General features: G+C 40.1%; 1 protein-coding gene across 1 annotated transcript in view; it reads left to right on the plus strand.

Moving 5' to 3' along the window:
- Positions 1–12,495, plus strand: part of Ddx42 (DEAD-box helicase 42) — a 50,764-nt gene that overhangs the window by 19,441 nt on the left and 18,828 nt on the right. Inside the window, exons 4-6 of the mRNA XM_004630161.2 lie at positions 7,798–7,859; positions 9,215–9,251; positions 10,051–10,200. Coding sequence (XP_004630218.1) covers positions 7,798–7,859; positions 9,215–9,251; positions 10,051–10,200 — 249 coding nt within the window. The remainder of the gene's footprint in view (positions 1–7,797; positions 7,860–9,214; positions 9,252–10,050; positions 10,201–12,495) is intronic.

Below are 12,495 nucleotides of genomic sequence, written 5' to 3' on the forward strand. Positions count from 1 at the left end.
TACGAAGTTCAGATTCCTCCAGGTGGATGTTGTTTGGATCTAGCTGCTGTGCTCCACTTCTTTCTGCTGCAGCCGTTAGAGTTGAACCCTTTGTGTCTCTCTGGCAAGATGTTCTGCTCCTGAATCTGCTGGGTGGGTCTTACCTCTAGCCTCTTTGCAGGGAGTTCTGCTGAAGGGTTCCATGCTGGGCCTGCACTCTGGGTCTATTCAGGATTCCGCAGCCTCGGTCATCTCACTCACTCGCAGTACCTGCTCTCCTGGTCTATTCAGGATCCGGAGGGTCCCACGTCGTCTCACTCTGCCGGACCTGTGCTCTGGGTCTGTTCAGGATCCCACAGCCCAGGTCGTCTCTCTCTCGCCGGGCCTGTGAGTCTGAGTCCGTTCAGGATCACGGCCTCAGTCGTCTCACTCACTCGCCAGGCCTGCGATCTGGGTCTGTTCAGGATCCCACGGCCCCGGGTCGTTTCAATTTCTTTCTTAAAGCAAATCTCAGCCATAATGTTTCGTCTCTAAATTTTTCTTTATCTAAGAGAATTCTGGTTTTTTGAGAATAGGTCTTGCTGTATAGTCCAGGTTGAGCCTTGAACTCACTGTGTAGCCCAGGCTGGGCTCGAATTCACAGACATCCTCCTGCCTCAGCTTCCTGAGTGCTGGGTTACAGGTGTGCACCATTACCCCTGGATGTGTAAGAGAACTCTTGAGCCAGGTGTATTATTGCATGCATGTAATTTTAGCACTTGGAAGGCCGAGGTAGGAGAGTAGCCATGAGTTCGAGGCCAGCCTATGTGAGTTCAAGGGAGACCCCCCTCAAAAGCCAATCAAGGGCTGGCCAGACAGCTCAGTGGATTAAAACACGTGCTTAGGCAGAGTGCGGGACCAGGGTTTGACCCCCGGTGTGTCGAGCTTGTCCCACCCCTGGGGTGCCCTGAGCTGGCGATTGATACTAGGAGTGGTGGTGTGCACCTGTAATCCCAGCACTTGAGAGGCTGAGAACAGGAGAATCACTGTAAGTCCAGTGTACGGAGTAAGACACTGTAGACCCTGTACTAAATACTTTAAAAAAAAAAATAGTGTTTTAAAACATAACCACTATTGTTACACCAACCTAGAACCATTAAATATCGAACTGATTGATCTTTCATTTTTAGGATCTTTTTGTAGTTCTTCATTAGCAAGTGTCTGTATTTACGCGATATTTTGTTCTTTATATAAAGCTTTCGTAATTACCTTATCGACTAATGAAAGTTAGCTGCTGTGTGTATAATTCGTGTCTTTAGTCCCATGCTTTACTCTTTCTTTGTGGTTTTAGCCCTGCTTTTCCATAAGTATATTGACCTCTTTTATGTGGTTATGTACCACTGGCACTTTAAACTAAATTTATCAGCTTTTCCTCCTCAAGCGGGTCATTTTATCATCAGTATTCATATAATGACTGGCTTGTAACCTTGTCTTTAATGTCTTTCATTTGCCTTTTCCCTTTTTGGTATTTTAGTAAGGGTCTACGGGGTCTCACTACTAGTTTGGACTTGTAGTGATCCACCTGTGTTCAGCTTCCCGAGAGCTGGGATTACAGGTATGCACCACCATGCCCAGTCTCATAGTCTCAGCTTGCCCTAGGGGCAGGGCCAGCATGGCAGGCCCAGAATCTAACTGCTGGCCCCTGCATATGCCCAAGTGGACGCTTTAATCCCCTCAGCTATTTGGCCAGCCGTTCTTACTTTCTTTTTACGAGGTTATCAAGAATATTCATTACCCTCAGAATAACCATAGAACATAAGGAGACAAACAACATAGATTTTTTTTTTTTTTAAACACCATAAATCAAACTTAGGGCCTCACATTTGCTAGGCAGGTGCTGTACCCCGAGCTGTATCCCCAGTTGTAGATGTAATTTTTCATTGATATGAAAACTGAGCCCTAAGATAATGATGTTAGGATTGAAGCCCAGGCCCGAAACATGCACGGTGAACCCAAAGATAGTCCAAGTCAGTTCAGATTACCTGTCTCTCACATTATATTGGCAATATGTGACCCAGCTCTTTCTAGTATATACTGCTGCCTTTTTTTTTTTTTTCTTTTGCTGCATCTGTCTTTACGGTAGTTTTTGCATATTTTTCTTCCTTTCTCATCACTATTGTTACCCTACCTGATACCCCTTCATTAATGCTTGCCTGGTCTAAATTCTTTCCCTCCTTTAAACACTGCTCTCCTACTTAGGTGGTATATTAACTTGCTGTGTTAATTACCTTGCTTAAAAATCATCAATTCTTACTTTTGAAGTAACGTTCTTCTATGTCTCTTATATATTTATCTCAAGCTAGAATTGTTTTTTCCTTAAAGGAAAGAGGGAAAGAATCAAATTAGGTGTGTTTTTGTATGTTAAAAATATAAGCTAGCGGGGGCCTGCCCATTAGCTCAGTTGTTTAAGTGCCTGCTTAAGCAGAGCAGTCAGACTCAGAATTCAGTGGTTTGATACCCAGATCCTCATGCCTTAACCAGACCCGCCCTTAAGGCAGCCTGAGCCAGCCGATAGATAGATAGATAGATAGATAGCTCCATCTCAACTTAGGCCAGGGATATAGCTCAGTGGTGTAAGTACCTGCAAGGTCTTGAGTTCAATCCCTGGTACTGCCAAAAAAAAAAAAAAAAAAAAACCTGCGTTTGTAAAATCGGGGAACTTTATCTAAAAACACAGACTCAAGTAGAAGATCTCAGACTGCAACCTTGTTTTGTTTTTTCTTTTTTTAAATTTTATGTATTTGGTACAGGGTCTCATGCAGCTCTGACTCAGAACGATTCTCCTGTTTCAGCCTCCCCAGTGCTGGGATTACAGGCATGCACCACCATGCCCAGTCTTGGTGGCCTGCACAACGTGCCCAAGGTTCCAGGGCAAGCACAGCATATGGTACTGGGGATTGAACATGAATCCTTGCACTTGCCAGGCAGTTACTTAGACCGCAGAGCTACCTTCCCAGCCCTTTGGGCTGCAATCTTGTGTAGCAAAAATAAGCAATTACTGATCAAGAGGCAGCCTGCTTTAAATAATGCATACATTTTTCTTACATTAACTCCTGTTTTTTTTATATATATAGGGCACTGTTAGACTTGTGTATTTTTCATCTTTTTTTTTTTTTCCCCCTCTATTTAGGACAGGGTCTCACTGTGTAGATCAGACTCATAGTGATTCTCCTGTTTTCAGCCTCCCAAGTGCTGGGATTACAAGCGTGTGCCACCACACCGTCTCCATCACTGTCTCAGCTTGCCCTGTGGGCAGGTCAGCACCACATGCTGGGGATCGCCAGGGATCAAACCCCGGTTGCTGCACTCTGCCTAAGCAGGTGCTTTAGCCCACTGAGCTATCAGGCCAGCCCTAGATTTGTGTATTGTCACATTTGCTTTGTAATTTTTCTTTCAGTGGAGAAGGATTTTTCTGAACTCGTCTATATCCATGTCAGAAAAAGAAACAACCAGAGCAGTACAGTAAAAATGAGATATTTCTTTAGACGAGTATGCCCACTTGCTGAAGCACAAGCACAAGTTTGTGTGGCTAAGTGTGAACCTCAGCAGTAAAGAACTTCCAGGGATATACAAAGCCCAAAGTTTAATCCCATACCACTTGTGGGGCAGGAGCTTTATGTCAGAAGAATACATTTTTTTCTTACTCTGGCTTTATTCATTTATTACTAGCATGGCACCCCTACCTACTTGAGTTTCTTTTGATTTAATTCAATTTACATTACTTGCTGAGAAAACATATACTTTAGGGCCGGGGAGATAGCTCAGCAGCTTATGCATCTGTCTGGCAAGCACAGCGTCCTGAATTAAATCCCTGGTACCAAAAAAAAAAGAAAAAAAAAATGCATATAATAATTCTCCTTCTGCATATACTTTATAGGTAACAAGGAGAATTTACCACTGCAACCGTATTCTTTATGTTCTTTATGCTGTATTCTGTATGTTACGTTCTTTTAGTACTGTGTTCCTGCCTTTTACCAGATTATTCAAGACACAAAAATTATTTAGGTCATACACATGTCTTGCAGCTTAGTAGCAATTTAGTAAATATGTTACATGATTTACTCCAAAAGTAAAGGCCGTAAATGATTTACCATGTTTGAAGTATCTTGTACAGGGTGTGATTTTATCTTTAGGACGGACATTTCCCAGAGTTTTGTTTCACAGAAAATCTCATTATTTCTTGATGTTTCTAGTGATAGATTTATTTATTTACTTTTATTTTTTATTTTTTGGTGGTACCAGGGATCAAATGCAGGACTTTGCACTTGCCAGGCAAGCACTTATTCCACTGAGCTATCTCCCTGGCCCCCAGTGATGAATTTTAAAGAAAAAAAAAATCAGTTCTTGATTTTCTAGGTTTAAATTTAGATTTAATTTTTAATAGCAAAGTTGACAATTTTTTAGTGAGAGTATCCAAGAATGGCCCAAATTCTCTTGCTTAGCTTTTTTTTTCTTTTTTTCTTGTGGTACTGGGGGTTGAACTCACGACCTTGAGCTTGTCAGGCAAACACTTATTCTACTGAGCTATCTCCCCAGCCCTTGCTTAGCTTTTAAGTAGTGGAAGTTTGGAAAGTAAGTCTTTTATAGTGCAGTTATTATTCTTCTGAATATCTTTTTGATACAGTGTCAAAAATGTACTTTTTGGTAGATGTTAAATGTGAAAAATATGCCAAATGATTTAAAAATTTGCATTTATTCCTAATCTCAGTAGTCAGGTTTTCTGAAAAGTTTATATTTTCCTAGTGTTTGGATGAGGTGAAAATTTATTTTTATTCTTTAAAAAAAGATAAATAGGCTTAAAACACATGTTCTACAAGCATAGTGACCTATTTCATATGTGACATTGTTTATACCAATGATTAGTTTACTGTCTAATGTACTCAATCCCTTTGAAGTAGTTTGTATATAATATACTACTTCTTTTTAAAATAATTCATCTTTCTCAGGAACATCCAACTCAAATAGAGCATCTGATCATGCCATGGTTTATATAGTGGCATTTTACAACATCTAGCAGGGCTGGGGATATAGCTCAGTGGAACAAACACCTGCCTGGCAAGCGTAAGGTCTTGAGTTTGATTCCTGGTACAAAAAAGAAACCAAACAAAGCAGCATATGGGGATACACACCTATGATCCCAGCATTCTGGGGGGCTGAGGCCTGATGAGCACAAGGAGAAGGCCAGACTGGGCAATTTAGTTACTGAATGAGACCCTGTTTCAGGTAGTAGTAATAATAATAATTGTTAAATGTCAAAGGTAGATAAAATCTTGGGAAAATTATATAATTTTTCTGATAACTGATTTTCTTCGATATAAAACAAAGGATCAAGTCAGGGAGACAGCTTGGTAGTCTAGGGCTCCTGCCTGGGAAGCACGAGGACCCTGGTTTGATCTCACTGGCCCTGGGCCAAGCCAGCCACCAAAGCCGGGCATGATGGCACTAGAGAAGGAGAGATGGACGGGATAGGACAGGACAGGACAGACACACAGAGAGACAGAGAGAGATGACAGAGACAGACAGAGATTTTAAAAATAAAACAGGATCAATTTAAATCAGTTGACCACACACAAGGATTAACTTTGGAAAATATAAGAACTATGTTAACAATTCTGGTTAGTAGAACTAGAGCAGTTTTCAACCTCAGGATTATAATGAAACCTTGGTTTGTGAGCATAATTTGTTCCAGGAACATCCAAAGCACTTGTATACCAAAGGAAATTTCCCCATTAAAAAAAATAAGGGAACTCAGATGATTCTTTCCACAACCCAAAAATACTCATGTAAAATGATTTTAGAGCTATGATAAAATACAAAATAATGAGAAAATGCAAAATAAAAAGAAATACAAATTAGCCTGCAGTTACCTTTGAAGTCCTTCCTGGCTGGTGTGAGGGAGATGAGAAAAAAGGGTTCTATGTAGAATGGAATCACTACTAACAATTTGTTCAGTGGAGTCTTCTCTGTCATGCAACTCTAACAAGGAGTCTCTACAGTGACACTTTTGCCTTCTTTTCAGGGTTGCGTGGAAATGTGCTGTTTCATTATCATTAAACAGATTTGTAGCTTCAGCTCCTACAGCCTGATTTGTATGACTTCCTACAATTTCTACATCTCCCTAATCTCCTTTGAAATGAGGGATTTTCTTCCATCTTTTTCTCCTCCTCTGCTGAAGCAATCTCCTCCTTAAACTCTTCTGTTGCAAGATAATCACCCATAATCCTGGAGAGAGAGAACCATTGGCTCAGATGTGATCATGTGACATTTGGCATCACATCACTTCTTTGATTGCAAGACATCGCACATTTATCAAGTTAAAATTTATTAGAAATGTTTGCTTCTCATGTAAAACACTTGAAATAAGTTAATTACAATCCAAAGCTTTATATTAATATTTGGGATTTAATAATCCTTTTGTGGGAATGATCCTGTGCATTGGAGAATGTTGAGTTAGCAACCCTGGCTTCTACCAGCCAGAGGCTTCACCTTCATGACTCCTGAAGTTGTGATAAGCAGAAATGTTTCCAGATTTTGCCTTATGTCTATGTGCAGCATTACTCAGATTGAAAATTACCTTTCCAGAGCTGTAATGATTAACTTTTTAATGTATATTTGTGAGTTAAGCATTGTTGTTAAATTTTTTGCCTGGGTAGTATACTTACAGATACAAGTCATTCAACCCATATGTAGCCAATCTAGCACATTTGAGTATTTTTTCTTTGAGAAATAATTATCAACATGCAGCTTGATTATTATGGTTCTGTGACTAGGTTATTAACTGAATTGGTCACTAAGTAAGGAATTGAATATAGTGTGTACATTATAATATTAAGAACAAAGAGGGCCGGGCAAATAGCTCAGTGGATTAAAGCTCCTGTAAGCAGGCACAGGGGCCAGTGGTTTGATCCCTGAGCCTGCCTTGCCGGCCCGGTCCCCAGGGCATGCTGAGACAGCAGTTGAGACTGGGCATGGTGGCCCACACCTGTAATCCCAGCTCTTGGGAGGCTGTAAACAGGCAGATCACTACAAGTCTGATCTAGTAGTAAGACCCTGAACACCCTGTAGACCCTTCCCTAAAATACAGGAGGAGGGGGAAGAACAAAGAAACGGAACAACCTCCAACTTGATGACTGTTTTCATTGACATAACTCTTATGTGCATTACTGTTATGTAGATCAGAACATAAAACTAGGGCCAAGGGTGATAGAACATGCCTATAATCCCAGGATTTGAGAGGCTGAGATAGGATTGCTGCAAGTTTGAGGCCAGCCTGGGCTACAAAGTGAGTTCAAGACCAGCCTTAACTTCATAGTGATACCCTGTCTCAAAAAGACCAAAATAAAACACTTAGCTGGGCACAGTGGCACATTCCTATAGTTCCAGCTATTCAGGAGGCTGACACAGGAGGATTGCAAGTTCATTCTCAGACTTGAAATCTAAGAAGACCCCTCGGACTCCAATGAGCTGGGAGTATAGCACAGTGATAGAGTGCTTGTATAGCATGTGCAAGGGCCTAGCTGGGTTGGTTGGGTTTTCCTTCTGAGTACTGCAAAACAACAAGAACAAAATCCATAGCTAAACTGTGAGGACACTTTACCAACCCTAAAATTCTTTTTCTTTTAAATGCGAAACCGAGGATTGAACTCAGGCCCTTGCACTTGCCAGGGAAACGTTTATTCTACTGAGCCATCTCCCCGGCCCCCTAAAATTCTTTTTAAAGAAATTTCTCTTTAAGTGTTTTTAGTTAATGAAATTTCATATAGTCTTTTGTTTCATTAGGATCAGGCAGCTAGAGACATGAAAAGACTTGAAGAAAAGGACAAGGAAAGAAAAAACGTAAAGTAAGTTGTTTTCTTCTCTCTTTACAAAAGTTATATGAAAAATATTTAAAGTGTTAAAAACCCTATTCCTCCCAATTTTACAGGAAAAAAAAATTAAGTGTATAAATACCTTTGCTTTGTGATGTCCTTGTACCTTGAATAGTTCTGTAGGTACAGAAATGACAAAAGTCTTTGTGTTTGTAGTAATTAAAAGACATTCTGTTCTGACAGAATAGCATTTGATCTTCAACTGTTGAGTAAACATAAATTAGCCTAGGGTTAGGAAAGCATAATTACTAAAGTTTGGGTCCATTGTATTGAGTTTTGTCTCATAATACAAAATATAGATCAATGCTTGCGTGACTGAGAAGTAATGGTGATATTATAAAACTATGTATATAAACCTACTGTCTTTTAGAGAGTGATACCATGCTTTAGCAACCATAATCAAATCTCAAGTACTTTATTTTCTGGGAAAGAGAAGTTACCTTTTCCCTTGCTGAACATATGTATAAGGTTTTTCTACCAGACAAGGTTAGACTTTTCTCTCCCTTTACTTGGCAGTCAGTGCTTTAAGCCCTTCCCAAGGTTCTTGTGCTATATGAGGTTCAGCCCACTTCTGGCGCTTACCTGTGTTGTATCCTCTTCCAGTTACCTTATGCTGGTGATGTTGCTTACTGTTTGCTTTAGGAGTAGCAAGTTCTCTACGTTAAGTGGCAGGTTTGAGTAAAACCGGATGGTTGTGGGAACTAAGCACCCATACTTTCTTTAACTCCTGACAGAAGCAGCAGGTGGCAGTGATTTCCTTCTCCATGTGAACTGCTTAGGAGTTTTAGTTCCATACTCATAAATAGGCTTATGTAGTTTTTCTGTCTCCCTCCTGAAGGTAACTGATTTTGTCTTAAAACAGGTATTGCAGAGCTAGAAACTTGGCACAATAAAGAACTTAAGACATTTTCTTTAGTGTATGTTAAATAGAAATTTTTTTTCTTATAATATGAAATTGCATAACCACATTTTGTATGTTGTACGAGTTGACAAGGCTTAGAATTCTTTGGTATCTTTAGAAAGTTTTTATTCTATATCAGTGTTAGTAATTGATTTTTCTGTCATCTTCATTCAAAAGAAATGCAAAGTAGACCCTGTACCAAATATATTAAAAAGAGGGAGAGAGAAAGAAATGCAAAGTGTAGTCCATAGAATGAAGCCACACATCAGAGATGAGTGAATAGTTTACAGTGTGCTTATTGCTGCTTTGCTGTTATTAGTGTTGACAGTTCTGTGGTGTACGGAATTCAACACTAATCTGCTGTAAGTATGGAGCTGGGTATGTGGAACATTTGCAGGGAAGTTTGTTTCTCCGCTTGTTTTTCCAGGGGTATTCGAGATGACATTGAAGAGGAAGATGACCAAGTGAGTTCTTATGCAGTATTTCTTTTATTTTCACCCTACAAAGTCTATATACTGGGGACAGGCTAGAGCTTGCCTTCACTGAAATGGCCATTCCTGACATTTAGCAGAAATGTCATTTGACTTGTTCCTTTTCTCCCTGCATTACCAATGTAATATTAAGATTCACACGGCTTTCCCCCATGTTGAAGATGGAATGTTTGACCAGATGACATCAAATACAAAGACAAGCTTTATTCACTTTGCTTTTTCTAAATCCAAAATTAACATTTATTCTGATAAATCAGTAGTGTGGAATCTACTGATGGCTTCTAGCTGCATTTAACCTCTACCTTTTTGTAAAGGTTCTGTTTGTGATTCTTTTTCTGAAGATCAAACGTTAATGACTGTTAGTATTTTTTTCCATTGTTCAGTTGTGGAATGGTGAGAAACTGGTAGCCCATTCCAGGTTTGTGACCTTTCTAATAAGTGTCAACTTGCAAACTCAGATTAAATCTACAGGTAAATCTACAGGTTTTCCAGCCTTGGGCAGGATAGGTAGAGTCCCCCATCACACCCCAAGGAGGACTGTGGAATAGGCAGATTTATAAATCCTTTGTTAGACAAATTAAATCATTTCATAGTACTCATTTCTTGGGATTGTCCTTCTGAATACTGATATTGTAAAGGAATTATTGCTAGTAAAAGTCTAGCCTTAGTTGGTAGGTTTTTAAACTGTACAGTCTTCTGATACACTGCTTACAAGAGTAGAAATGTTTTCAGCTGTACTTGGGTATAATTATGCTCTTGTGCTTTCCTGCAGGAAGCTTATTTTCGATACATGGCAGAAAACCCAACTGCTGGTGTGGTTCAGGAGGAAGAAGAAGACAATCTGGAATATGACAGCGATGGAAATCCAATTGCACCCTCCAAAAAAATAATTGATCCTCTTCCTCCCATTGATCATTCAGAGGTATGAGGCTTCTTGCTGAAGTTGATTCTTTTTCAAGTTGGTATGGTTTTCTTCAGATTACATTTAGGTTTTCCCAGTATTTGTATACTCATGTCATAAAAATACTTGCACTTGGGATCTTGGAACTCAATACTAAATGGTTGGGCTAGGAATTCCATGAGGCTTTCATAGTTCATGTTATTAAAAAATGAATCATACATAGGTAGTGGTGCATTTCTGTAATTTCTAGTATTCAGAGAGTGAGGCAGGAGGGTTGAATATTCAAACAGCTTGGGCAACTTAGAATTGGTATCAGTTTTTTTTGTTTGTTTGTTTTTTTAATGTATTTAGTACAGGGTCTCACTACACAGATTGGATGCATAGTGATTCTCCTGTTTTTAGTCTGCCAAGCACTGGGATCACACCTAGTCTTAGTCACAGCCTCAGCACACCCCGGTGGTGGGGCCGGCTCTGCTCTGCCTGGAATGCTGGGGATTGAACCTGGTCTGGCCAGTCCTCAAATTTTTTTTAAAAAGAGCAGGAACAAGCTCAGTATGAAGGCCCTCAGTTCACTCTATATAGTACTACTGCCTAAAAAAGATGATTCTCTATGTTCAGTTTCATAATTTTATAGTTTTTTAATCTGTTTGTTTATTTATTTGGTATGAGGTCTTGCTACACAGCTAGGACTTGTAGTGATACTCGTGTCAGCCTCCCCAGCACTGGGATTACAGGCGAGCGCCGCCATGCCCAGTTTCAGTGGCCAGCATGGTGTGCCTGGGACGGCATAAGGTACCAGGTATCAAACTGGGTCCTTGTACTTGCCAGGCAGGCGCTTAGATTGCCAAGCTATTTCCCCAGCCCCTTCAGTATTTTAAATTGGCATTCCTTAAGTAATTGTATTTATTTTCCAGAAATTACACCTTCCTTTCTGTTTTAATTTTTTGAGACAGGGTCTCACTATACATTTTAGCCTGGCCTTGATCTTACTATGTAGCTCAGGCTGGCCTTGAACCTGAAGCAGTCCTCCTTCCTCAGCCTCTCAAGTGCTGAGATTACAGGTGTGTACAGCCATGTCCAGCTTTACCCTCCCCTTTCACATGAGTCCTTGGACCTGAGTATTTTTTTTATTTTATTACTGGGGATGGAATCCAGGGGTAGTCTTAACACTGAGCAACAACTCCAACATTTTTATTTTTTGAGTCAGGCTTTCACTAAATTGCCCGGGATAGGCTTGAATTTTGTGACCCTTCTGCCTCAGTCTCCCAAGTGCTGGATTACAGATGTGTGCCACTATACCCCACTACATTTGCTTCTAACTGCTGTAAATGTTTTCTCTTGCTTCCAAATCTGTGGCAGATAGGTTCTTCAGAGAACATGTGTGTGATTCTGCGAAGCAGAGCCAAGAATTATAGGTTGCTTAAGTCAAGAAAAGGAAGTGAAGCTATCATATTTCCACTTGAAAACAATACTTGAGTTTTTCCTCAGGTTAAATAGTCTAGCTCTTCCATACTGTGGTGACTCTAGATATAGAGCAGTTGTGGCAAACCTGTGGCATATGTGTTGTTTCTCTTAAGACAAAAGATGTTCATGTATGAGGTTTTCTAAATTTAAACCTCAATTATAAGGTTTAACTGCAACGTTGGTACTTTGTGCTAAACAAGTGGGTTTTGAGTTGTGGGTTGGGCATTAACAGGTTCACCATTATTGATCTAGATCATTGGTTCTCAAATACTTAAGAGTCTGGGGCTGGGGAGATGAGCATGTCCCTGGCAAGCGCAAGGCCCTGAGTTCAATCCCCATTTCCACCAAAAAAAGAAAAAGTCTACAAAGTCAAAAGAATTTTTGTACTACTAAGAATATTTCCTTTTTATTGCATAAGCATTTGCATTGATAATGTAAAAGCAGTGGGCTGGGGAGATAGCTCAGAAGTCTAAGCGCCTGCCTGGCAAGTGCAACGATCCAGGTTTGGTCCCCAAGTACCACATGCTAAGCTGGCCCTGGAATCCCTGGCATGCTGTGCCAGCCACTGAATCAGGGCATAGTGGTCCACACCTGTGATCCCAGTGCTGAGGAGGCTGAGACAGGAGAATCACTACGAGTCCAAGCTATGTAGTGAGATCCTGTACCAAATAAATAAATAGATAATGTAAAATCATTGGAAAGTAGAACTGTTAATGTCCTAGTGTCAATCTGGACAGTAGCACCAAACTCTTCCACTAATTGTTTATGTTCTTCGTTAGATGATTGTAGATGGGGGGGGTGTCTTGGAATTCTCATTAAGAAACAGTAAAAATTAATTTTCTTTTTTTTTTT

The sequence above is a fragment of the Octodon degus genome, unplaced genomic scaffold (assembly GCF_000260255.1).
Source record: "Octodon degus isolate 3935 unplaced genomic scaffold, OctDeg1.0 scaffold00033, whole genome shotgun sequence".
In the NCBI taxonomy this organism is placed as follows: Eukaryota; Metazoa; Chordata; class Mammalia; order Rodentia; family Octodontidae; genus Octodon; species Octodon degus.